The sequence below is a fragment of the Pelodiscus sinensis genome, chromosome 1 (assembly GCF_049634645.1).
Source record: "Pelodiscus sinensis isolate JC-2024 chromosome 1, ASM4963464v1, whole genome shotgun sequence".
In the NCBI taxonomy this organism is placed as follows: domain Eukaryota; kingdom Metazoa; phylum Chordata; order Testudines; family Trionychidae; genus Pelodiscus; species Pelodiscus sinensis.
The window spans coordinates 126,170,762-126,198,722 of record NC_134711.1 but is presented as its reverse complement, the minus strand read 5'-3'; the positions used below and the strand labels follow the sequence as shown (position 1 = coordinate 126,198,722).

Genomic DNA, 27,961 nt, shown 5'->3' with positions numbered 1-27,961 from the left:
TCAAATGTGCATTTCAGCATATTATTCTACTACAGATACATTGTTGGAGCTCAGTTACTCAGTGCAACATTCGCAAGATAAAATTCCAAAGGCAACTGAAGTTCGCTTGTGTACAATTGTGACTTGACATTAACACCTATTATTCCACCTACCAATGGACAAAGAGTGCACTTTATTCACACCAGCACTAACATAACTATATCAGTATTAGGCAATGTCACTAAAGGTTACCAAATTGATACTTAGGTTCTAAAGGCACCTTTCTTTTTCTCGGTGGTGTATCATCTTCAGTTCCTCAGCTCCATTGTGTGTCCCCTTTAACACCGCCATGACAAGGGGTAACTCATTTTTCAGTGATTTCCAAGATCCACCTACTCATGAAACCCCTTGTAACACTAAGACGAACACTCAAAATTAAGGACTCCTCCCTCCGCGTCCCCACCCCCCCAAAGAGTTACGTAATTCATGGACAATTTACTGTAAAGCACTGATTCCCACCCCAACCCCCCATCCCTAACCAAGACCCCATTACATGCATTTCAGGATGAAGTGTTGAAGCTGAGGACAGCCAGTGCCATTTTGGGGACCAGCTGGGGCTGAGGGTGCATTGTGGGGCAGACAGTGATTCCAGGCCTAGAACATGTGGTTGGCTGGGCAAGTTGCTGCTGTGGCATGTGGAAGCTGCAGGCGGTCAGGTTGTGTACTGGGGATGTTGAAGCCATGGGCCGCCTGGGGATTGAAGAGCTGAAGCTGTAGGCTGCCTGGGGATTGGGGGGGGGGGGGGGGGCAGGGATGTTGAACCTGCGGGGAGGCGAATTACTGCCATTGGGGGTTGAAGCCAGGGGTTGGGTATGCATTGCAGATCCTGAAAAAACTATTGCTCTTTGCATATGCATAGAGCTAACTGGAAAAACTATTGCTCTTTGACAATCTCCTGCTTCTCCCACATGCACTAGCCTCGTGTTATTCTGAGGCAGCCGAAGCCAGAGGGAGGAAAAAAGCAAAGCCATCAAACCAGTACATTTTTAAAAAAAATACAGACATCTGGACAGAAGAAAAAATTGATTCTCAGCAACTGACAGTTCCTAAAAAAGCAAAGTTGGATGTTCGCTCATTTCAGCCTTCTTGGACAAACCAATAGGGTTTTGTTCAACATAAAGACCATGCTGTTTGCGCTCTATGTTGTGAGCGTTTGCTGCATATCAAGTGTCCGGCGACATCTGCAGACAAAGCATGAGAAACACTTCAAGGATGAGGCGGACAAGGCTGAGTCAATCAAATGGGCCATTGAGATACGAAAAGCAAAGCATGGGCAGGTTAAGCCCTGCTCAAGGAAATGGACAGTGAATACAAGGACATTCCGCTTCACTGTAATGTTCGTTGGTTAAGCCATGAGAAGGTCTTGACACGCTTTGTGGACTGTCTTGATACACTCAAGATCTTTTTGTCAGAAAAAGGTCAAAACTACCCCAAACTGGATGATGACAAATGGCTCATGCAACTGATGTTTCTAACTGACATCACGGCACAGCTAAATTAACTCAATCTCCATCTGCAGGGTGCAGGCTATACTATTATGGATGTTTTTGAAACATGAAAGGCATTTGTTGCAAAATGTTTTTTTCCTCAGGTCATTGACAGCTCAGCTGTCCAATATTCCAACATTTTAAAGAAGTATTGAAACATCGCACCATCAGGGTTGTTGAAATTAAAATGTACATGAAAGAACACGCATCAGAATTTTCTGTCAGTTTTCAAGATTCCCATGTTCTGGCCTGATGTTTTCCTTTCTAATGATACCAGACCATTTTTCTGCTAGTGACATGGATTCAGCAGTGTTTCAGTGGATGGGTGTTGAGGATTTGGAAATCCAGTTAATTGAATTGTAATGCTTAGACTTATGGACCTCGACATTTAGGGATCTGTATCACATACTTGAGGCTACCGAGACAGATAATGGGGTCTCTATCATGGCCTGTTGAAAATCCCTGTCTGTGAAATCTGACTGCTTGAAGAAAGTGCTGTTTTCACTGCTCTCAGCCTTTGGCTCTACATACCTCTGTGAATAGATATTTTCACATATGAAGACTGTTCTTTGTTCATCTCAGAGCTGGTTAAAGACTGAACACTCAGAGGCTTGTGTGCTGCTTGAAGTATCAAAATACGAGCCTGAGATTGAAGAAGTCAGCAAGGCCAAAGATCAAACTAAAAGGTAAGATCTGCATCTTAATTTATTTATTAATGATGCTGCTGTAAGTAGGACTATTAATGACTTTAAAAAGTATCACCGGCACTTGGACCCATACTTAGAGATGAATACGTGAAATCTCAGCACTCTACCTCTGAAAGGTTGCTGACCCTTGTTCTAGACAAAGGGCGTCAAAGATCTAACAGTGCTATTTTAATTAAGATTGGAGAGCAAAGAGAGATTACCCAAGACTCCCAACACGTCCTCCAAAAAAGACAAAGAACTTAATTTATTTATAACTTGCAAAGTAAAAAACAGAGGGAATGCTCCCCAGATAAAATCAAAAAGCATTTGTGCCCTTCTTTATACAAGCAAAAAAGGGTTCCAAACCCCAAGCCCTTTTTCCCTCCAAACATATCCTATGGTGGGTCACTTATTTTTAACCTCTTTGGGTGCCTTAATGTACAGCAATTTGGAGCCATTTTTTGTCAAGTGAAACAAAGTGATCAGAAATCTCATCAATGGCAGGACTGGTCACTGTCTTTAATTTTGCTCACAACAGCTGTTTTAGGAGGTCCGGTCATGATTGCTTTAAGCATATAATTTCAAGGCACTCACCCTGCTACAGTCAAAAGTTAATGATTTGACAATCCCATGCTAGAAAACTGTCTGACTTAACTTTTAAAAGTGTTTTGTTTCATTCTCCCGAGGCTTAGAGCCTGACAATACCACACACCATCAACTGTCCTTGAAGTCAGCGAAACTGGGAACATGCACCAGCTAACAACTTAAGCACTTTGCTATGACCTTTCCTCAGACCTGTAGTGCGGAATCTCTGAACCTTAGCCACTTACTCTCATTCTTATGAGCTCTCTTATTTCCCATACAGAACCTATTCCTGTTACACGTGGTTGTTTTCTCCAGCAACCATTGTACTTCACCATGGAAATAAAATGCACTCTGGCCTTGTTTTTTATTAGGAATATAGGTAAGCATAATGAGCTAGACTGAGAAAACAGCCCTGGTTTCTGGACATTATGCACCCAAGATTTGAAAGCCACATGCTTGGAAGTGTAAAGCTGTTACGTTTTGTAAAAGAAAAAGCCCTTTTCCCTCTTGATACATACTCTCCTGCTGTAACTCTTGCCTCTCAGAAATCAAAAAAAGGGATCAACCAGATTAAGCTTCTTTACAATGTAAGCTTATATATAAAAACTTGGGTGCAAAAAGCACAAAATATCATGTATGCAAAATTCTAAAATGACAGTTTTTAAAAAGAAACAAAACTTTGATACAGTTGAACTGAGCTTCAATGAGATATATATATATATATATATATATGCATATATAAATACAAATCAACATTTGTATACACTTAAAATACTTTTACTCAGTATCAGTTTTTATTTAAAACATGCTAAAAATGTGTCGTTAAATAATCAAAGCAATGTTTTGAAAAATGCACAGACAGCCATCCACCAATGCAAGCAAAAAAGTGCATTTTTAAACACGATTTATATCCCTTTCAATAAACAGTTAAAGGACAATTAGTATCTTCTCTGATATATACCCACAGATACAATCTAATGATTTTTTTTATGGCTGGCTTTTGTCACCTTAAGAACAGTATTGCTTTTTCTTTGTTTTCAAAACATAGGTTTTCCATTACATAGTTTGATACTCAGCTACTGTGCTATAATGCTAATTGTCTACTTAATTTGCTTAATTCCCTTTCCATAGTCAGCTAAAGTGAGACTTGACAATACTGTTTGTGTAATTATCTCTGTTAATACTGTACTTAAAATGCAAAAAGAATTCATGAAAAAAGAAATTTTCAATAGCAGATCATAAAACATAATCGAGTAATTCTACAAAAATATGTGTTAAGGGAAGGCAAAATAGCTTAATTTTCACTATGTATTTTGCCTTCACAGTTACTTGTATATATTCACTTTGATTTGATTTTTTTTTTTTTTTTTTTACAAAAACCAACCACAGATTAAAATTTAAGATTTCAACAGGTACCACTATGCGACTTTAGAAGGATTAACATCTGGCCTTGCTTATTTTTCCACCCATCTGTGTTTGTCTGAGAGAGAAAACATTGGTATTTTACAAGAGAAAGAGAAACAACCCTACCATAAAAAGTAGAGTTATTAATTAAAAATACACATTTTTTAAAATGTAAAAATTCAAAACCTGTCTTTTTTAGAAACTTTGGAGAGTATTTTATGCATAGCAGCTAATATGCTCAGTGCCAGAGCTCCCATTCTTGACACACAATGTTTCAAACAGAGCTCAGACACACATGGTCCCAATTTTAGTTACAATTAAAGTAAACCAGGTTTTTTTGCCTTTTTTATTTTCCCCCTTTTCATTCCTCAAGTCTTTGAAAGGAAATATGAATGAAACATCAGTCACCAATATGGCCAGTGGAAGAATATATACAACCAAACAGCTATTTCAGAAGGATTGTATAATCCTGCACCAATAACATGTGCATTAGAGCCAACTTTTTCAACCTTGAATGCCTAAAATTAAAAACCTAATTCTGCAGTCTAGGCATGTAAAAATATGTGGCTTGATTTTTCAAAAAGGTTGAGCCCCTGTAGTGTGTCTGACTTCTGTGCACACTGTAGGTAGGAGCTCAACCACTCTGAAAGTTACCTAAATATATGACCTGCCTAAATATCAATGCAGTTGCCTTTTGGTAGGCATCCAAATTTGAAAATGGTAGACTAGAGTCTCAGAGCCTAATTCTCACTTACATTAATGCCCTTTTATCTCTTTACACTTCAACAGCTAGCTGAGCCCAGTGGGCAATAAATTAGTAGCTTTAAAATGTATTTTTTAAATGACCAGTCTAAATATTCAATTTTATGGTAAACTTCTGACTACAATAAAACGAGTATCCACAAAATAACTGAAGTTTCATTTTAATTCATATTTTCCTTTGTGAAGCAGCAAAATATAAGAAAGACCTCTGCCAAAAATGTAACAAAAGATAAGCAGGGGCCACTATGAAAGAAGCAGCATTCAAACTAGACAGGAATATGTTCAAGTTTTCTAGCAGGAATGTCGGTAGAAATGTGTGTTGTTTCTGAACTACAATGTTGTACATGTGACTTGGAAAATGACAAAAGTCAGTACTGTATGTGCAAAGATACAAACAGGTTCTCAGCGCCTAGCTGGTAACTGATTTCAGAGTGAAAATGTAAATCACCTTTTTGATGATCCCCATGGACATACGGCATAACCTTCCCTCCACTTGCCTTTAACCAGCTTTATCACGCTGTGGTTGTTCAAAGCCACTGCGACAGCCTGACAAAACTGCATCCATTGAAAGTAAACGCCTTTCATGAAAAAGCTGACAATGAGTTTGTTGTGCTCCCCCTACGCTGAACAGCACTATGCAACATAAGCAATCCCACTGATTTCAATGGGACTACTCAATGGGCCAGAGGGTGAAGCCCCTTCCTGTTACTAGTGGGCAGTAAGTATGCAAAATCCCAATTAATTGGTTAACTGATTAAAAGTGTAGCAGGTGGGGGGGAGCGGGCTGCTCAATCTTGGCTGCTTCCACCCCCAAGTAGGGCCGGCAGGCTGGAGCAGCCCCTCCATCTGGTTGTGGACGAGATGGAGGGGGGTGCCCCCAGATACTGGGTAACCAGTTAACCATTTACCCATTCACGGCTCCAGTGAGCAGTTATTTACATTACACACTTACTCGTGCTCAGTAGATCTCATGTTAGTCTGTAACTAAAAGTACTTAAAAAAACAACAATGGTCCTGCAGCACCTTAGAGACTAACAAATATATAAACAGTATCCATGAGCTTTCATGGGCACAACCATTTGTCATCTGAAGAAGTGGGTTGTGCCCACGAAAGCTCATGACACTGTTTATATATTTTTATTAGTCTCTAAGGCGCTACATGGCCACTGTTGTTTTTCAAGTTTTTTCATGCTCAATAGTTTGCTGAAAGTAGTCCCATTGTATGCACCCACCTGAGGAGTAAGTTGCCCACAGAGTAAGGACAACTCAATCTGGCCCTAAAGTAATGAGCCACCTGATGGAAAGGACTCTCCTCAGTATAGTAAGGGTACAAACCCACAGTAGCTTAGTGAATGCAGTTAAATGTAGCCTCCTTCTGGACTTTAGAACGATCGTGTCTTTATTTTCACCTTTTAAAATAATGTTAAATATGTATCCTTCAAAGATCGCACAGTGGTTCCTAGATTAAAATATAACAAATGTAAAACATAACAGTAAGAAGTTACAAATCAGGCTACTAAATTCTAAGCTATCTCCATAATAAAAAAGTATACAGCGTAAGGTACAAAAAGCTGCAAGCGAGCAGCTCTGATTCCTAGGGCTCTCAGTCTGAGTGGCTTTGCCGAGTCCTCCAGCATGTCAGACATGAGCAGTTTGAGACTTATCAGAAGACTGCAAAGAATTCTTTCTTGAAGTTAAACACGCATTACCCTTGCATGTCTAACACCAGTTAGTAGAGCAAAGCATTTTCTTAAATAAAGTTAGGGAAAAGTTTAATAATAGATCTATGAATTAGCATAGAAAACTGATTTGCTTTTATAATTTTCCTTTTCTTCTTTGGCAAATAAATGGCAAATGCAAAACAGAAAAATGTAAGTCAAGTAACAAGTTGTGCTAGTAATCACTCAAGTAATGATGATGTAGATTGATCGGTGGGATGAATGCCCTCAGTAGAGCAAAGCTTGATTTTTCTTTTCAGTTGTTTTGCTTTGTTTTTAATGGCAAGACAGAAGTGAAGATGCAATTAACATTTTGAAGATTTAGGCATCGTATTTTTTACCAGTCCTATGAATCTGCTGGAAGAGTGTCATAGAGAAGGCCATGCCAAGTATCTGAAAGAGAGCAAATAATATGGGCTCAATATAGAACACCTCAAAACTCTGCTGATGATATTTTTGTCTAAGGGTGCCTGAATTTTTTTTCACTCAATACCAAAAAAATCCCTCCAGCCGATATGTTCAGTAGGATTCTGAGTGGCCAACAGCAGACCTTTAAAGGGGTCTGGAATTGAGAGGACAGGTGATCAGAATTTGCAGAAGATGTATCTTCCTTGAAGTTGAGCTTCCATAAAGCACTAATCCCTGATGAACAGAGTTTCCCAGAGGTATGCTGTATTGCAATTCAGCATCAGAAAATCAAAAGAACAGCAAGAAACTCACTTGAATCCAACATACCACAAAGACAATTGAACAGAAACACTTGGACTATCCCCTTTTTAAAACTGCAAAAAGAAAAAACATCAGCCCTGGTTCATTATTTATTTATTGGAACATGTTTGGTTGCTTCTGAATGAGGATGTTAAGAGACGGGTAATTGTGTAATCGTGTAGTCGATACAATTTGCATCAACTACATTAGTTGCTAAGGGAAGGCGCTTAGAAGGAGCTGCTACCCCCACTGCGGCTCTGCAGTTTAAATGTGCGCAGACAGCCCGGCTCCTACTATATTTAAACTGCAGCACCACAGTGGGGTAACTCCTGTACCTGGTGCAAGCCGGGAATGAGCCGTGTTTGCTCAGTCCTGGCACACATGGAGTCGATCAGCTTCCCCAACTGCCTTCCCCTCCTCCCTTCAGATGGGCTGCTGCCAGAGCAGCCTCAGTTTGTGGCCAGGACAGGCTGCCGCACACTGCCAGAGCTGTTTCTGTTTGCAGCATCTGGGGCAGGCTGCACACAGGGCTGCTTCATCACGGCAGCTCCTATCCACGGGGTGCCCCAACTCCCTGCTGGGACCCCCACGGAAAGGGCTGCTGCTGATAAAGGCAGCAGTGCAGAGGTGGGGCATACGGCACCGCAGAGACGGTGCTGGAGGAACTGGCTTTTAAGCCAGCTCCCGCTTCCTCCTCCCCTTGCTGCCTCTATATAAGAGGCAGCGAGGGGAGAGGGGATGTGCAACGTCGACTCGACTACCCAATAAGCCTAGGCTTACCAGGTAGTCGACTAATCGACTACCCTTTTACATCTCTACTTCTGAATTTCTCTTGTTCTATGAGTCTGATTAATACAGGGACGGTCATTAAAAAGTCCGTATTTGCAACCAATTACACAGTTACCAAAGAGCCAAGTTCTGCATAGCATACAGTAGATCTAAACACAGAGTACAGGCAGTCCCCGAGTTCCGCAGTTACGAACGGGGCCCTTCCTCTCCCTGGTCTCCAGCAGACCAGGGAGAGGAAGCAAAGCGGCGGAACACGCGGGCAGCGGACAGGGCTGTCTGCTGCCCACGCGCTCCGCGGCTTGGCTCTGCTTTGCTCTGCTTTGCCACCCCCGTCCGCCTGGTCTGCAGACCAGGGGGGGGGGGGGGGGGGGGCAAAGCAGAGCCAAGCCGCAGAGCACGCGGGCAGCAGGACAGCCACGGCACGTCTGGGCTGTCCGCTGCCCCCGTGCTCCGCGGCTTTGCTCCAGACACCTGTGGTACAGCAGCTGTGGCGCTGCCAGTTGGTCCCGTAGCGCCGCTCTGGGCGCTACTAGACCAACCGGGCAGCACCCCAGCTGCTCTGCCCCAGGCGTCCTGATTCAGCCACTGCTGGTCAGTTTCAGCAGCGGCAGAATCAGGATGCCTGGGGCAGAGCAGCTTGGGTGCTGCTGGGTTGGTCCAGTAGCGCCGAGGAGCGGCGGCGCTACTGGATCAACCCAGCAGCACCCAAGCTGCTCTGCCCGAGGCGTCCCCAAGTCAGCCGCTGCTGAAACTGACCAGTGGCTGACTACAGGAAGCCCCTGCCCCGGGCTTCCTGGAATCAGCCGCTGATCAGTTTCAGCAGCAGCTGACTTGGGGATGCCTGGGGTTCTTAAGTTGAATCTGTAAGTAAGTCAGAACTGGCGTCCAGATTCAGCCGCTGTTGAAACTGATCAGTTTCAGCAGTGGCTGAATCTGGACGCCAGTTCCGACTTACATACAGATTCAACTTAAGAACAAACCTACAGTCCCTATCTTGTACGTAACCCGGGGACTGCCTGTAGTTGATAATCAGATTTGGCTTAAAGTTATATGCTATAAAGTGTAGGAGAAAAATCATGCCATCTCAGATAATACACTGTGGTTTCAGTCAGGGTAATTGCTGGTTTGATTGTCTTTAAGTGGCAATCGCTGCAGTAGCAATAATGCAACAAAACACTGAACGTTCAGCTAGAAACTTCAACTCATCAGGAGAGTTGTTCTCTATCTCTCCTTTGTGAAGAGTAAGCCCATGTGAAGAGGTTGTTAGGCTTTGTTCCTTGATATCTGAGGCTGTGCTAAGCATTTTCCACCTTAAGTCACAAAATATTGCGACCCTCCTTGGATCTTGAATGAGGTGCTCAAAGGTTTCAGTAGCTCTGACAACAGCCAGTTATTGTCAGAGTTATGAAAAAAACTGAAATGGTTTCCAAATCTTCTTTGTCACATTCTGTGCCATGAAGGCACAAAAAACTGATGGCCTTTTAAAAAACACAGCTCTCATTCTTCAGTTACCAGACAGTACAGCAGGCAGGATGTTGCTTTCTTCCAAAGCACAGAGGTAACCCTAGAAATCTACAAATGTTACTGGAGAGGTAGCTCTTTTTTGTAGGTCTGTCTTTAACTCACCTGTTGCACTTAATCCCCATAATTCCCTTTTACATTCTATAACATGGTTTTGTAGCAATCAAAAGCAGATTAATTCTTTAATTAAATTCTATAGGATTTTTTCCTTTATGGGTTTAAGTAAAATAAACATTGTGAAATCAGCATACTTTAAAAAGCAGCAGACATGAGTGAACTTCTGTGGATGGCTACCATTATGAATTCAGTGTTCTTCGCTGACACTTATAACTGACCCTTGACTGTCAGCCTGCCCATAACTAGAACATCACTGGGCATCATCATTTTCAAAACAAAGTAACCTGTCCTCATGTATGGACAGAGTACCAGGCGTAGGTGGTTTATAGCTTGGAAAAGAAATCTGAACTGCTAAGAAAATTAGGCCACTTAAAAACATTTGGACCAATTTTGTCCTCAAAATTTAGGCAAAATATTTTGTGCATGTTTAAGACCAAATATGGATAGAATCCAGCTATCCCTTAATCTCTCTCTCTCTCTCTCTCTCTCTCTCTCTCTCTCTCTGTGTGACACACACACACACACACACACACACACACACATACACACACACACAATTAGGAGGTTTGGATACCAGAGTAAATTATGCAGTATCACCTTGCCAGCATTAACAGTGTTGCTATAATTATTTTGCATCTGAAAGCTATGAGTTCTGTCAGACCTATTCATGCCCTTAATGGCGGAATACAAAAAAGGATGAAAAACACCAGTTTTCACTATTCCCCAAAAACCAAAATATATTATTTGATTCAATAAGAAGAATTAGGGAATTTAATCTAACAGACAGGATAAATCCATGAAACTCCAGGTCCAGCAAAACTAAAGCTCAGTTTCAGATTCTAAGCTCTCAAATTCAAACAGGGACATTGGCTACTTGATCTGTAAGGGGCCAAGCAACATCTTTTGGCAAAATAAAGATAACTACAATAGTAATAAGTTAGGGGTTACATAAGAGTAGAGTAATACCTGCATTATGAGGATACACATCCCCACTGTCCCGAGAACATGCTTATGTTCCTCCAACCAACTTTTAACTCTCTCGTAACAACCCTGAAAGAGAAAAATAAAACCTAAGTCTTGCCCATTTCATGGGTGCACTCAAAACAAAATCAAGTTCAACTGAGAAAGTATTACCGTTTTCCACACTGAATTTACAGTTGAATTCCGTCCACAGTCTTGGGAGTTTTCCCTACAACATCGGTCTGGGACAGTGTTTTCCCCCAGGACTGGGAACCAATCAGTATAATCAGTAACCCCACAGCATTCCATCTACAAGTAAAATACAAAAAGACCATGAAGAAGCTTCACAAACCAACTTTTTACATGTTACTTTTCTTAACCCACTGTTGTACCCCACGTATTTTGCACTTTGATACCACCTCTCGCCTGGAGATCACAAAGAGCATGGACAAAAATTGAAAGAGTCTCATAAATAGCCCTGTCTAGAAAATAAGTTTTTGGAGAGACACAAGCCAAGACATGAGAAATTGTGACTACTAAGTCAATGGCACTCTCGGGAGAGGAAGCCAGTAGTCCTGAACTCCCACATCTCTGAGCTTACCATTAGAAAACACGTTTCCAACTAAAGCCTCATCTGCAACCAATTTCACTCAAACCCACAGGCTTTGCTACTTTCAGCTCCCAAATGGCATTTCAGGGTTTGTGATTATAATCCTAACACATCAATTTCTTTTCTTCCTTTATCTTTCTTATACAGATCATAACCTCCTGTAGTGATATTCCTGTCACATAGCTATTCCCAGTGGATCTCATGAAAAACATCTTACTTTTATAAAGCACCTTTCATCCCACAGAATGCCCAAGGTGCTTTCTGAATGTAAAGTGATATACAAATATTTGACTGATATCAATCACCAACTTGCCAGTTATGGAATGAGACAGAGCAAATTACTGTTAACAAAATGATGGTCAGCTAATATTTTTAAATAAAGAAAATATGTTACCTCTGCCTGAATGATGTTCCATGCGTTCTTCAGTCCCACATTATTTTCCGTATTGTAAAGTGAAAGACCTTCTTTCAAATCCTTCTTTGCATTCTCATTGACCTGTTTCCCATCAAAACAAAACACAGCCAGTTAAAGGACAATATCCAATGTGTAAACCTGCATACATATGTTGCCTTCATCCCCACCTCTGGATGCACATTATGATAGATCTCTCACTGAACATCACTGAGCAGAATCCTCACCTTTATAGCTAAACTCCATTTCACTTGACAATGCAAAGTGCCTGCCGTGGATGCTAATTGCCTTTGAAGCTCTAGTTTTCCCCCACCCCAATTCTGGATTTAGCATTTATTAAATCTTTTAAACTATGGACATGGAACAGAAAAGCACAGAGAGGGACCAAGCAGTCTCCTCTCTGCTAACAGCTGAGTGTATGTTGGGAGGTAATAATTTGCCACTTTTCCCCCCCCCTTTTAAAAAAACGTATGAGTGGAAGGGAGGGAGAGGGTGACAGACAACATGGATCACCTCCATAGACATGTGCAGCATAATCATATGCAACATGCGTGCTGTATGGATGCACACACACCTATAAGAACATGAGGCTTCTCTTTACTATAGGGTTAACATTTTTACTTGAGTATCGCCTCGCTCTTGTGTCCCATCTCACACACAAACCCCAGTAACTCAAGTGTGGTGGTGTTTTTCACTTCAGCTAGCTAGTCCATAATGGTAATAGGCTATCGCCGGTGCTAGTACAGCTCATTCTGTGCTGCGAAGCGCAGCCCTCTGTGCAGCTTGTGAGTTATTTTGTAGTGAGAACTCCCTCTTAAGCTAGGATGACTCGAGAGGAGTTAAGTCCAGCATAGCTAAATTGAGTTAAATCTGCAGCAAAGTTAGACACAACAATGTCCAACTACAAATTTCAACATTCTTTCCTACCAGCAGAGTCTGACCTATTTAATTTAAGAACATAAAGCCCAAGAGTCCCAGCCTCACTGTAACAGTTTGCACCCTTTCTCTAAACGTTTTTTATAATCATCAATAAACTAATCAGCATACAAAGCCATGGGAAGAGAGAGAAATATTATCATCCCCATTCTACAGATAGGGCATATGAGACACTGAGAAGTTAAGTCCCAGATTTCGGGAGCCAAAGTTTATGAGTATCTAACTTGACTCCCCTACAGCCTGATTTTCAGGGATGCTGAGCACCAGAAGCTCCCACTGTCTTCCGTCAGAGTTTTGAATGCCTAGGACCTCTGAAAAAACAGAAGGTCTCAAATTTTATATCCCAATAAGTGGACATTTTTGAAAACATGGATCCAAACAACTGGCTCATGATCTCAGAGGAAGCCAGGGACTGAGCTGAAATTAAATGAGTCCAAAACAAGAATGGTCAGATATGCAATAAAACCCACTGGACTCCAATTTCATTAAATTAGAAACTTCTGCCATCATGGGATGTGAATGGGGCCATAGGTGGTGGCTGTGCAGCTGGCTTGGGGAGTCAAGTTCCAACCCCATGCCCACCGGAGTCCAGCCCCTGTTATGGTGCTAACCCTGTCCCCCAAAGCAGCTGGGCAGCTGCATGGCTACTCCCTGGCCATGATCTGATTCCCAGAACAGCTGTGCCATGGCCCGAGCTCCTGGAATAGCCAGGCAGCCACACCTCAGACCTGACTCTGCTCCAGCCCCCAGAGCAGCCAGGCAGCCACACTTCTGGCCAGCTGGAAAGGCTGGGGCAACATGTGGGTGGGGTCCAAAGACAATGCCTACCCTTGCCTTCATTACCTGCCGCCCACGAGTGGGGCTTCAGTAGACATACCCAAGCTAGCTTTCATCATGCTGACTAGGGTACTGGTGCAATGAAGCCAACCCCACTGAAAAGTTTGTGAAGCTTTCTTAAAACGTGCATCCAAGTAAGCCCCGGTCAGGCCAAAGGCTCCTTCCCCACAGGACTCCATCCTCAATTTATCAGCTTGTTTTTGTAGACTTCCAACCTCTCATTTCTTCAAGGCCCCTCCCCGTCTTTTCAAGGGATGACTAGCTGGCTTGTGAAGGGGCTGGAAAGGGCAGATGATTTGCTCCCTGCTATTTTCTGCCATCACATGCGGCCAGTAAGGAAGATCTGCTCCTCTGAATACCGAGGATGTCCTTGAGGAGCGAGCTGCCTGCCTATCCCTTACTCAATAGTAATAATGAACCTAAAAAGGTTTCAGCATGCCGTGACACTGTGATGCCACTCATCCCATTCTGGCTAGGCAGAATGCAGCTTTCTAGCAAGAAACCTGGGCACTACGGGGGATAGAAAGGGGCTTATCTTTCCACTTAACCTGCCTGTGAAAACAGGTGGTGGAAAGAACGGGGTATCTGGCCTTAAGAACCACTGCATGGTCATCCAGCCACTCAGACATTGCTGGTGATGAAGGAGGAGGGTTGCAAGAACAAACTTCACAAGGAGACAGCAACAACTTAAACTGAGGAGACTGCAAGCCTAGGAGGGAAGGACAAAATAGAGGTCCCAGCTTTTGGTTTCTGCAGGAAACTGCAAAACTCAAGTTTTACCTCAACCCTCTCAGAGAATCCTTCCACCGTAATCAATAATTACTCTCAGACAACATGCAGAGGAGGCACACATAAAAGTGAAGATCACAAGGTTAAAGCTATTTCCACTGAGTAAGAAGAATCTTTGTTTAACAAAAGCAAACAAAAACCAGCTTAGCTGCCAGAACTGATAAACTAATCTACGGGACATATTTGCTTACCTTGTCCATATAAACAAAGAACAAAATGAGTAATATCAGCTCTACCAGGAGAATTATCAGCAGAACGATGAAAAACTAGAACAAAGAGAAATAAAACATGGATACATGCTACCTGAATAAAGAACTAATTCAAGCATGCTAGTCAAGGGCCCCTGGCCTTGACAAACCAGATTGAAAACACAATTTCAGTGCAATACAGACAGTAGGTGTAACAAGAATCCCAAATATTTCATGTGAAAATCATGATGGTTGAGAGGACTGCAGTCATTTATTTGCCCTACACAGAACTTTTTTATGCAGTATATATTTCACATCATTTTCCCACTGATGAATTATCCCTCCTGTAATCCAGTCATCCATCTCTTATACATTTGGGGGTTTGTGTGTCTGTATTTATGTGTGTGTGTGTGTGCGTTTTTAAAGTCTGTGTTACTTTGCAATTCAAATCCTAGGAACATATCTTAACCTTGACTCCCCACCTACCTCTTCCCCACATTCAGCAAAGCTTACAAATTAGATTTCAAAATTACTAAATTTTAAACTAAATTAATCATATTGTTATTCTCCTGCAGTACTGTCATTTCCCCAGACTGTGCTTTCATTAGACAGTGGTTTAAGCCTAACTATTGTTCTCCACCTTCAGAGGGAGAACAATAAAACTGTCTTTTAGCAATGTTTATGTCACACTGTTTACATATCTTGACTGTGCAGTTCACTGGCTAGGGGCACAGAAATCAGATTGTACCAGTATGTTCCTCAGTATGTTCAGCAAAGTGAACACAAACACAAGGCCTGCTGCCACAAAGATAAATTTCCCCTAGTATAGGAACAAATTCCCAGCTTTAGCTGAATTTAACTGCTCCTTTGTTCAAAAACTGAATTATTATTTTGCACTTTTATAGCACCTTCCTAATAAGGATCTCAAAGCATTTTTCATAGCTTAGTATTAGTTTGCAGCAAATCACCAAGGGCATGTCCACATGGCAATGAGCATGCGTACATAGAACTGAGTTAGCTTTTATTTAGCTAGTCTGAATAATAACAGCAGTAAAGTCACAGCAGCATAGGCCCTGGGTGTGTTCTGCAGCAGCTAGCTGCAGCTTGTGCTGCTGCAGCTTCGTTGATATTCTTATTTGAGCTCACTAGATTAAAGCTTGCTCAGGTACGTCCGCAGGTGCTGGAGTCATGCCTCTGGATGGCAATGTAGACTTCCCTAGGTAGATCTAAACATGCTTAGTCACGGAAACACACTTATACACTCTGGTTGCTTTCCAAAGCGTGAGCTCCAGTATTTAGGTCTCCAGTGCACCAGCAGACCAGTCCCTTCCAGAGTTTAAAGGGTATGTCTACACTGCCCCATAGTTCAAACTACAGGGGAGTGAAGGTACTTTGTACAAATGCTAGGGGTGCAGGGCTGCTGACAGAATTGCTAGGCCTTGGGCAAAGTGGAGGGGGGCTGGCTCTGGGCCCCCCAGAAAGGGTGGGCTCTTGGGCAGAAAGGGCAGAGCTGGGGCTAGCCTCCCCCAGACAGCCTTTCAGTGCTGCCTGGCTTGCAGTAGCAGTGGCCAGGAGCCCTGGCCCCTTTTAAATCACTTGGCCCTGGGCCAGCTGTTCCTTTTGTTTTACTTTGTATCTGCAGCATCCACACTAGGTGGTTACAGCACAGCTCTTTGATGCATATAGTGATTATTGTCCTGAGAGTCCAAGTAGTGGGACAATGTAGACAAGCCCTTAACTCTTTTCTTACTACCTTCTGAGGCACTTTCAAAGTACAGTATAAAGATGCAATGGCAAATAGCTTTTAGTGAACCATTTAGATTTGTGTTTTACTAATACGAATAGGGATAAGTTCACCATTTTTTAAAATTTCAACCAAGATGATTTTTTAAAACAAGAAACATTTCTTTACACTGGAAACTCAAAGAGTAGCATAGTAGCTAAGTGTATGAGATCCAGAGAATAAAAATTACCCAAGCTGCCCACGCTGAATGAAACACAAAATATAAAGAAACAGCATAAACAGAGAAGAGCATCTTCCCACTTCCTTCTCCTCTAACAACCTGAAGTGAAGTTAACAACATAAGTAGATTTTTTAAGGAGCTATTTTTAAAAAATCACATTTATTTCATAACAACTCTGCCGCTGTGATTTAGTAATCCCTAACTGGCTTAGAATCTGGCTCTATCACGTGAAGATTTTGCACTTCCAACTAGTAGCGGTGATTAAGCTGGAGTCCTCTAGGTTTAAACAGGAATGGGCTGCCAGCAGAGTCTAGAATTCACGCACCAGTTTTCATCTACCCAGAGTTGAGAATTATTAATCTGTGTGGTCTAGGGGTGACCAGAGTTGAGAACTTTTGGCGCACAGTGTTTTTCTTGGGCTTTAATACGGGGAGGGATAAAGACTGACGGTAGATTATTGGAGTTATCATGAATGCTTTCAAGACAATTCTTCTAATGTTGAGATTTCTGGATGAGTCAGTTTCTTGCCTGGCAGTTGGTTTGTGATGAACTGTACATTGAGAATTGTTCCTGGTTTGTATTTCCCGTTTAATTTGCTGTGTTACCTACATGAGGGAAATGTTTATAAAAAGAAACAAATATGTATACATAGTTCTTTGAATAAAACCAAGTAGTGGTATCATTCTAACTATATAACTATCATTACACAGCACAAGAGGAGGAGGATTTTTAACTCACTCTGCAGAGTTTAATAGAGAATACCTGCTATAGAATTCCATACATTGATTTTAAAAGTCAATAGAAACATTTTCTCTAATGCATTCTTTTCCATACAGGTCACTTGTAAAGTAACCAGGGAATCAGGGTTCTGTTTCCAAGGTAGAGATCGTCGTTCCCTAGAGTCTCAGAGCCGTAGAGTCCAAGGCCAGAAGAGACCACTGTGATCATCTAAGCCTGGCCTCCACAGACTTGCCTCAAAAATATCTCTGTTTGAACTAGAGCATATATTTTAGAATTCAAAAACCACCACTAATGAAGAATGCAACCAAAAAGTTCCAATGGCTAATAACCCACGCTGCTAAAAATGTACAACTTACTTCCAATACAGGTGACTTACACTTAAAAGGAGGCACTTGTTTTCCTTGATAGCACCCAGACACCCCAAAAAGCCGGTCACCATGATGACTGTGCCAATGAAAATGACAACGTTGGCAGCCGAAAAGGATGGAAAGCTGGGAGAAAATGTGGCGAAGTTTCCTTGTGACACCGACAACCATATTCCCACGCCCAACAGTCCACAGCCACATAACTGCAAAGAGAGAAAAAGGTAGATTCCAACATTAAAAAGGGACACATTTAACTCCTGTGGGAATTCTATGCGACTGCACACATGCATAATTAATGAGTCATGCACATTTTTTATTTTTTGGGGGGGGGAAGCTTCTATTGAAATGTTGCTAATATTTTGCAGTGAGAGGGTGCTAGAACAAAAGCAGTTCATAGCAGAAGATAGTGTCTTCATTTCCTCCTTTTGTCCACCAGTGGGAGCTGCAGCAACAGAACAGAGCAGCCACTCTCAGCCAGCTAGGGAAGGAAAGAGCCTGCAGAGCCTTCTTCATAGCGCCTTTTGGACCAGGACAGAAGACAGGAGCTATGGGAAGACAGACAGTGTGGGCTGCCAGGGGACCAGACAGGGGTTCATGAGGGCTAGTGGGGCAAGGGCTGAATGGGCACGGAGGCAGAGCCATAGGGGAAAGGAGGTGCAGGGCCAATAATGATGGGGGAGGGATGCAGAGCTACAAAGGGACCGGGTAGCTGAGTGGGAGCACAGAGACAGATGGGGACAAGAGGAAAGGATACAGGGCCACAGAGAGATGGGGGAATCAAGTCTGAGTGGGGGGGGGGGGCGGTGGAGAGACATGTGGGCAGGGGGTGCAAGGACACATGAAGGTGAAGAGACACATGTGCCTGAGTAAATGGGAGAGGCTAGGGATCAGCCAAGGTCTGCATGGGGGAAGATCCCTAATAATCCCTAAAAGTCCCTCCACACCGCCTACAGAAACCCATTTCATACTTTTCCCACCCACCTCTGACAACCCTCCAAGTTCACACCCAGGCTCCTTCGTAGCAATTTACTTCCCTTCTCCCTCAACTTCTCCATTACCCCGACTTCCCTCAGCCTTTGCACTGCTTCTGAGGGTTGCAGGAAATACGGTTCTATACTGTAGTTTAAATGAATTATTATTAAGAGTACTGTACCAATATGCCTAGTAATGAATCTATTTGTTAAACAACCGTTCCTGAATATTTTTGTCGTCTGTATACTTACTGACAGGTATTTTGAAATGAATGTCCAAAAAGAACTAAAACCAGTGTGATTATAGTGTGTTCTTATGACAAAATATGCAGAATTTTGCAAAATTTTTAAAGTACTGTGTGCAGAAGATTTAATTTTTGTTGAAGTTTTTTTTGTAAGTGGGGTGGGGGGGTTGCAGAATTTCCTCGGGAGTAATAGTTCAGTTTCCAAATAGAAAAGAAGCATTTGGCTATCAAACTACTTAAGTGATCGAAAGTAACTATTCATTGCTTGGTGCTAAAGGAATGTAAAATTCCATTTCTTACCTGCAGAATTGCCTCACCCTAGGTTACCACTCATGTGACTGAATGGCAGAGTTCTTGCTCTTCTTTTTAAGAATTAATGAGCAAATCCCACTGCTACCCCTGCAATGGGTCTCCTGACTGTGGAAGCAGGTGCAGTTTTGATGCACAATGAAAAGAACAAAAATCAGATTCCTAAGTGAGGTCAATTTGTTTCCTACTTAAGGACTCTGACTAATACCAAGGAAAGTACAAGGTTATTAAAAAAATACAAAATTAATAAGCCTTTGATTTTCACGGTTAACAATTTTGTTTCAGGCTCTGGAAATGTGTCTCTCCACCCGCACTGTGTGTGTCTAGAGATAGCAGCCCACTCCAACTGTTCACAGAGATGATGGTGTCACAACAGTCATTTTATTGTGGGTATAATAAACCAAGTTATACCATAGATTCAAAAATAGCTGCCCCTGAATGCTGGTGCCAAATGTCTATCTGTGAACATGTGGGATGCCCAAACAAAATGTCAGTACTGTACATACACTGAAAGCTGGGCGGTATTTGCAGGCAGCTTTCTGGAAATTGTTCTCACTGACATTAAAGGTGAAATTCCCATTGACTTCAAGTGGGGGCAGGACTGAAGAGAACCCCAAACTGGAAGCACTGTGCAGCCATCAAACCATGACTATTGTAGGAAGGAGAAAACCACAAAGTATTAATTCCAGTGATGCACGTCGTACTTGCTGCTGCTTATCTGTCAGCTACAGCAAAGCGCCAGAGCACTTCTCAGCCATTAGCAAAGTTCTGCCTTGTCTGATATCTGGCTTCATTACCCATGTGCATCCTGCTCTGTCCCACAGCTGGCACTCAGAATGGGACTCTGCGGCTGAGGAGTTAGCAGCTGTGCTAAGCTCAGGCTCAGTCCTGCAAGGTGCTGAGCATTCCAGCCCAGATCCCACACAATGGGAAAGAACATGCTTAACGTTAGCCCCGTGAATAGTCCCATTGGCATTGGCCATGTGCTCCAAGTTAAGCATGCGGGTAAGTGCTTTTGCTGGAGGAGCCGCGCTCAGCTGGAAGTTGCTCTTTGTGCATCTGCCACCTTACTGACAGCAGCGAAATAGTTCCTGAAATAACAAACGTTTCCGCTCATCTGGTTCAGGGTTTCTGATGAGCCCTGTTTTGACCTCTTCTGATTAGAGAAAATGCCATTCATAGGGGAGAGCAGAACGCAAGCCAGAGAGAACCTTTGGCTCAGCAAGAGTAACTCCTCTTTCAAGGCATGCTGGGGGCCTGCAAGGGACTATTTGCAATGGCCCTCAGATCTCAGCACTCTCTCCCCTTGTGTCTACTTTGCACGTGTTTCACATTTAAACCCAGATGTTCATTGGGAAAATCACTTAATTCAAGCTAAAGCTACATTTGCAACCTGACCCCTCAGGATTGCTGGTGCTCAAGTAGCTGAGTGACAAATGTGGTAAAAACAGAGTACACCGTAAATCAGATTAAACATTAAAATCCTTCTAGCTACCTGATTTATTTTTACACCTATTTGTATGTTTTACCCTTAAGATTGCTATAACTTAAAGAGACAAGAGAAAAATAATGTATTTGGTATTACATTTATTGATATTTTTGTTTTCACAGTGTGTGTTTGACAATTCTCCATATATAGCCAACATCCACTGGTTCCTGATGATCAGTTGCACATCTCCTATTATGCACCTGCACAATAGTATCATTCTCATACACGGCCGTTGTGGATGGAGCATATCCTAACACACACTTTTCTCCCAACTCTGAAAACAGGGGGCTTGTTGGTAACAACAGCAGCAAATATTAAACTAACCAGTGACAAAGAGTCTGTTGACCGGTTTGTGCACACAAAGAAAGGGAAAAGGCAGAAGGATGGGCCCAAGTAAGTTTGGTGATGTTGTTGCTGTCCTTCACCCATTTAGGGCCCTTCTAAACATCAGGGTGGAGCAGGAAAAAATAATTTTAAATTAAAAATATTTTAGGACCTACTGTTTTAAAGGATGCTACATCAGGAAAATGTGGCTTATTTAAATAAGTCTCTCTTTAGGGCTACCTTTACACTGTGGAGATATTTTGGAATAGCTATTCTGTACCTTTAAAGCAGCCCATTATTTCAAAACAGATTTCGAAATAACAGGCACGTTATTCCATCTCCCACGAGGATTAAGGGACATTTCAGAATAGCACTTTATTTCAAAATTTGTCACTGTGTAGATGGCGCCAAGTTCCAAAATAAGCTATTTTGAGGTTAAGGGTGCAGTGTAGATGCTCCCTCAGAGATCTGAAAACATTTTAATCTCTTTACACCAGGAAATGAATTAGGGACTTAGTTAAGTGTGTTGCTAGCTTTTGCAATCTGTTGTGATTTGGACTCATTGTATAAACCCTCCTAGCAACTTTTCCTTAAAAATGAGTTTGAAAATGCTCGATCACACTCCCCTTTCATAGCAAGGCAGCCTGGGACATGCAAGCTTAGTACATGAGAGGAAAGGTGAATTACAATCTTCCTCATCCAGTACTGCAAGAGGACTTGTGAAAATCCCTAATTCGTTTCCAGTAAAGATCTCATTACATTGTCCTTGAATCTCGGCAGCTATGGTGCCTCAACCACCTCTCTCTGGAATCTGTTCCATGGCGCAGCTGCTCTGGTTGTTAGATGAGAACCGCAGCCATTTGTTCAGGCCAAGAGTGTGAAAGTTCACAGGGTGAGAAGCACCTCTCACCGTGCAAAAGGCATTTAAGTTTTTCATTACAATTGGCATTTCTAAGCTTTGGTGGGGGACACATCACTGAAAAAAGATTTAGTTTAAACCAAGAGCAACCTGGGACCAATGGAAAGCACTGCCAATTATTTATTACAGAAAAGAACCAAAGATTTATTTTTTAAAGAGTAAACAAAGCTTCGGGGATTGAAGTCAGCATGAAAAGCAAGTGAGAAGCTTGTCTGCAGCCACCACGGCAAGGCTCTCCTACTGCCAATATCTGGACAGCCATCTTCAGCACTAGGCACATAAATAATCTTGGTGATTACACAGTAAAATATATTTCAGAGACTGGTAGTAAATGTAGGAGTCTTTAGCATGGAAATGGATAAGGCTGCCTCGATGGAGTGGAGAAAAGAGGAGGATGGGATCTAGGACAAAACCTTAATGGAAGCCAACAGATAAGGAGCCTTTAGAAGAGATGTGAGTCATAATGAAGGAAGAGAACAAAGAGAGTCCAGAGCCATGGAAACCTCAGGCATGTAGGAAGGAGTTGAAGTAAAAGCACATTTAAAGACTATACGAATGTAGAGGAAGAGGGAGACAACACAGGACAGTTAAGCTGAAGTGCCAAATGGGGTTGAGGGAAGGTTTGTTTCAAACTGAGGATATAAAGTGTCCTTGCAGATAAATGGAAAGACAGGGGAGATGACAAGGGTGTGTCATACACTGAGGGAGGATAGCTAGCAGGAGGGTATGAGCTGAGGGACTAGGTAACCAGTAAATAATAAAAGAAGACCTCAGAATCAGGCATGAGAGTAGATAGGAGAATGGTGGACAGCAAAAGAAATGAGGAATGATACTCTTTCCCACCTTCAGCGTGGTAGCCGAGTTAGTCTGTAACTGGGAAAACTTAAACAACGAATAGTCTAGCAGCACCTTAGAGACTAACACAACATGTAGATGGTGTCATGAGCTTTGGTGGGCACAACCCACTTCTTTTCCACATCATCTTTATTGTTGAAAAAGCTGACAAGTTCCTGTACAGGGGTGAGTTCAGAAGAGGGGGCAGGAAAGACTCAAAAATCATCAATGCGTTTATTTAGATGGGGTTGGAGGCAAGCAAATCAATATGGCAGGACAGGATTGTTGTTTAGAAAGGAAGACAGCAGAACTGAGAAAAGAGGGAATGAATTTCAGCTGCAGGTTGTCAGCAAAGTCACAGGACTGTCACCAAAAGCATTCTATGGGATGAATGCAAAAACGGAGGTCGTCATTCCTAGAGGAGCAGGAGAACCAATGCTTAGGAGCAGCGTGGTGGCCACAGATGTGACCTTCCACTTGGGAGGATAGTGCATCCAGACCATTGCCCCAGACACTCAAAGTAATGAACGCTGAAATTCTGTAAGATTTATGTCAAAGTCACCTGCTTACAGGAACAAAAGGGAGTCACCCACAACTCTAGGATGAGCTTATCTGTACAGGCATTCAGCACATTGCTATGGCCAAAAAGAAACAGATGATAGTTGAACTTTAGTGTTTGAGAAAAGATTCCAGAGACCAGTGAAATATGTATACTACTCCAAAACGCTCTGGCTGGTTAGCTCCGCTAGCATACGGGGCTACTAATGCCAAGGTTGTGGATTCTATTGATGGGTTGGACCCTTGGCACTGTTTCCTGATGTGATGAGACCCCACTGAACCTGCTTTCCCTGACAGCCTGGGACCCCAGTAATCCTGTCTTGTTGAGCCCTGCTCTTCAACACAGAGAGAGGGCCACATCCCCAAGGCTGCAGACACACAGTATTAACAGCACTGTGTAAGACCTTCTCTCAGTGCTCAAGCACATGGCCCTTCTGGGAGCTGAACCCTATGTAAATCTCTTATGCTGTAGAGAGATCTGTACAGTATAAGCTCATGAAATGTACCCTCTTTCTCAATGTAAAGAGAGAGATGAACAGACTCCTTGCTTCCCTCCAGCTAACTATTATTTACACTGGATTCATTAATAAACAAAAGTGGCTTTAGTCAGTATAAAAGGTAGTATGCAAGCAGTCATAAAAGATAGCACACAGAACAAAGTAGTTCACTAATTAAAATAGAACAGAACATTCAAGCTAAGCTAACTTCATTAAAGAAACTAGTTACATGTAGTATCTCACCCTAAAACTTTTTCTAATAATCTTCCCAGACTAGACTTCCTTCCAACCTGGGCCCAGTTCCTTCCCTCAGTTCAGTCTGAGTTATTTCCAGCAGTCATCTTGGGTGGGGTAGCCAGGGAGAACTGTTGACCATGATTACTTCAGTCCCCACCCTTAAATAGATTTTGCAAAAGGCAAGAATCCTTTGTGTTCATTCAAAACTTCTCACCTGCTCTTGTGGAAAAATACAACATCCAAGATGGATCCCTGCATCAGGGGACATGGCCACATGTCTGCAAGGCCCCTGTCTGGATACTTCACAGGCTCACCCACAAGTCTACAGGAAAGGTAAGCTCCATTCTCTCTTACTAATGGTCTATCACAGCCTTGAAGTGTGAACAGTGGGAGTGACCCAAAGTAGCAAACATGGAATTACAGATGCACAGTTCAATATTCCTAACTTGAACTACAAAAATGATACATGAGTACAAATGGGGTAAATATATTCAGTGGATTACAACCTTTCTGTTGATATTTCACATGAAGTGTCTTGCATAAAGCACTTACGTCCTATTCATTAGCAGTTTCTATAAAAATATGGAATGTTCTGTCACATCCCAAATGGGCCACAGCTCTCTTTGGGGCACCTGGCATTGGCCACTGCTGGAAGACAGGATATTGGGCAGGATGGACCTTTGTTCTGACCCAGGATGGCCATTCTAATTTAATTTAAATGCTGAATGGAAAGATTATGGAAGCATCTGGGAGAGGATTCCTTCATAGAGACAACTGTTCTATCTAAGCCTGGTATTCCCCCCTCCAGTAATGGCCAATACCTGATGCTTCAGAGAAAGACAAACTCACTGGCCAGTTGTGCAATTCATAAGTATGGATAATTCCTTCCTGACCATGCCAGTGATCGTGTTACACACCAAAGTTTGTGATCCGATTATAAGTACCTCTGTTTGTAGCTTTACAGCTATAAAAGTTAGTAGCCGTGCTAAAATTAGCCAGCTTGTTAATATCAACCACAGTAGTTGTCTTGATGGTCACCTGTGGTTGATTTCACAGATTGACTAGCCTTGATGGAAAGGAGAGTGTCCTTCCGCTTGTTATTTCACAACCTTTTCATTTTCCATCATGTGTCATGCTTCAATATGTTGGAATACACTCGGTACCTACAAATGAAACTGTAGAGTACACAAGAACATCAAGCAACAGGAGTAATATTTAAAACCCAATGCAAACCTACACTTTGACATTTTAGGACGAAAGAAATGACATATTCCCACAACTTCCACAAGATGGCATTCTGTACTGAATAGAAGTTCCTAGCTTTACTTTTAAGCAAACTAAACATTTTTCTTACTACTGAATGGCTCAAGTTTTGTGCTACCTTTTCAATTTTCCAACCATTAATTCTCCTGCTGAAAATATGTACTCTTCATACTGAAGATTTATTTTATAGCCTTAGACCTTGGGCCAAATTCTACTCTCACTGCACCAGTGAAAATCTCCAGAAACCCAACTGACATTGGATTTAAACCCAGCCACCCGACACTACATATTTTGAGGAAAAAACAGCTTCCTCCAAAATTTTAACGTCTCAGTTTAATTACCCTTTATGAGCCAACACACACAGACACGCACAGATAATATGGAGAAGAGAAGGGCTGTGCTTTTATTTCTATTTATTGTTGAGGAACTTTACTTTTTCAAACCAGAATTACAGGAGAAGGAGCTAACTGATAAAATATCTGAGCCATCTTTGAAAACTCATGGAACATGGGAGATATTTCAGAGGGAATGTAGAGGCAGGAGCTATAAAAAGGGGAATAAGAACAACCAGGGGACTTACAGACCAATCAGCTTAACTCCAGTACCCAGAAAGACAATGGAGCAAATATTCAAGCTATTTGCAAATACCTAGAAATAACAAGGTGATAAGTAAAAGTCAACCTAGATTTCTCACAATCAAATCACTTCAAACCAATCTAATGGCTTTGGGGTAGGAGAGCAGTGGATGTGGTATATATTTCTGTAGTAAGGCTTCTGATACTATCTGACATGACCTTCTCATAAACAAACTAGGGAAATACAACCTAGATGGAGCTACTATAAGGCAGGTCCGTACTTTATAATCCTTCTGCTCTATTCTGCGCTGATTAAGGCCTCAACTGGAGCATTGTGTCCAATTCTGGATGCCACATTTCAGGAAAGATGACTGGAGAAAGTCCAAGGATGAGCAACAAAAACAATTAAAGGTCTGAGAAATATGGCCTATGAGTCCCTTCCAGTCCTACCCTTCTTTGATTCTAAGTTAGAGATAGAAAACATGTACTGAGTCATCTTATTCTGGGCTCTGTGCATATAGGATCAAGGATGTTAAATTGCAGTTAATCATTTAATTGAGTAGTCTCCTGTGGCTCTGCAGTTTAAATGTACAGCAGATTTCCGATAATCTGGCACCTTCTGGACCCAGGGGGTGCCGGATTATCGGATATGCCGGAGTATCAGGAGGTACTCCGGCGGGGGGCTGTGACGGGTCTGCTAGACCCGCACTGTGACCGGTGGGAAAGGGGGGGGAAGTTGGCGGGGAACGGCGCAGTGAGGGGTGAACCCTCAGCCGTTTTGCAGGGAGGCAGGGAAAGCCCTGCACAGCCGCCGGCGACAGGCCAGCTGGGGCTGCAAGTGGTAGCAGCGGACTTCGAGAAGCGGCTGAGAGAGCAGCTGGGGTGCTGCCAGGTTGGTCCTGCAGCGCCGCTCAGGTGAGGGGTGGCGCTGCAAGACCAACCCGGCAGCACCCCAGCTGCTCTGTCCTGCCGCTTCCCCAAGGCCGCCGCTGCCACTTGCAGCCCCAGCTAGCATGTAGCAGGTGGCTGCGCGGGGCTTACCCTGCCTCTCTACAAAATGATAGAGGGTTCGCCCCTCTCTGTGCTGTTCCCTGCCCACCCCACCCAGACACAGTGCAGTCCGGCAGACCCGTCACAGGGGTATAATCCCCTTACCTTCTTCACCCCTTCCCTTTCCCAGCCTATGAGCATGTGTGGGGCTCACAGGAGCTCCAATTGTCCGGCTGGCTGGAGCACGTCCAGGTTCCAGTTGGTGCCGGACTATCAGAGTGCCGGACCACTGGATGCCGGACAATTGGAGTTTTACTGTAGTAGGAGCTGGGCACACAGCAGCCCGGCTCCTACTACACTTAAAATGTAGAGCTGCAGTGTTTCGGAGCTGGCACGAGCTGAGACTGCCTAGTCCCTGCTCATACCAGTCCTGGGAGCTAATCCCACTGCAGCTTTACTTTTTAAATGTAGAACAGTCCCGGTTCACACTGGCTCCAGGATGCTGCAGCTCTGCCCTCCTCCCCCGCCTGCACCACGCAGACAATGTTGGGGGATCCGGCTTTTGCTCCCTCCCTCCTCCCCCGCTTGCTGCCTCTGACACAGAGTCAGCAAGGGGGTGGGGAAGAGCAAGTAGTCAACTAGTTGACTATTCCCTTACATTCCTATATAGGATTATTCACTGTTTTGCTTTTACTCAGCCTTAAGTTACTCAAGTGATGGCATTTCTACCATTTCCCCAGGGATACTATTCTGTAGTCTGATAAATCTCACTGGATTTTTTTCCCCCCCAAGATATTCATCTAAATGGCACTTCTGCTGAATTCCCTCCTCTTGTTCCAAATTATAACACCTTACATTATGTCAAAAAAAACCTCTCTCCCCCTTTGGGGTTTATATTCTTCAAATACTTTTATAAAAGTGTTATTTTACAGCTGGCAACTTGGCATGGGGGCCCAGAAGGGCTGGAGCAGCCCTCTGCTCATGAGGAATTGGTTAACTGTTACCCAGAAAGCATCGACTGGTAAAGGTGCTGCTTATCAGATAATGGTCAACCAGTTACCCATTCGCATCCCTACTGATATTGTGGTGGCCTGAAAGGAATATATTTTATGGGAAGTCTTACTAGAGTTAT

At 42.9% G+C, this 27,961-nt stretch overlaps 2 protein-coding genes across 6 annotated transcripts in view; one reads left to right on the top strand and one right to left on the bottom strand.

Moving 5' to 3' along the window:
• TSPAN11 (tetraspanin 11) overlaps positions 1-17,630 on the top strand; it is a 271,525-nt gene extending 253,895 nt beyond the window's left edge. Inside the window, exon 8 of one of the 3 annotated variants that reach the window (XM_075900444.1) lies at positions 17,349-17,630. In XM_075900444.1, coding sequence (XP_075756559.1) covers positions 17,349-17,456 — 108 coding nt within the window. In that variant the 3' untranslated portion in view covers positions 17,457-17,630. Of the gene's footprint in view, positions 1-11,533; positions 11,785-17,348 lie in introns of those variants that run through there. The other 2 variants (XM_075900518.1, XM_075900511.1) reach the window with 2 other exon arrangements.
• Positions 2,451-27,961, bottom strand: part of TSPAN9 (tetraspanin 9) — a 271,410-nt gene continuing 245,899 nt past the window's right edge. For all 3 annotated transcript variants that reach the window (XM_075900398.1, XM_006123032.4, XM_006123031.4), the window contains 6 exons: positions 17,630-17,821; positions 14,552-14,626; positions 11,781-11,882; positions 10,951-11,085; positions 10,783-10,866; positions 2,451-7,074 (listed from right to left, as the gene is read on the bottom strand). In XM_075900398.1, coding sequence (XP_075756513.1) covers positions 7,003-7,074; positions 10,783-10,866; positions 10,951-11,085; positions 11,781-11,882; positions 14,552-14,626; positions 17,630-17,821 — 660 coding nt within the window. In that variant the 3' untranslated portion in view covers positions 2,451-7,002. The remainder of the gene's footprint in view (positions 7,075-10,782; positions 10,867-10,950; positions 11,086-11,780; positions 11,883-14,551; positions 14,627-17,629; positions 17,822-27,961) is intronic.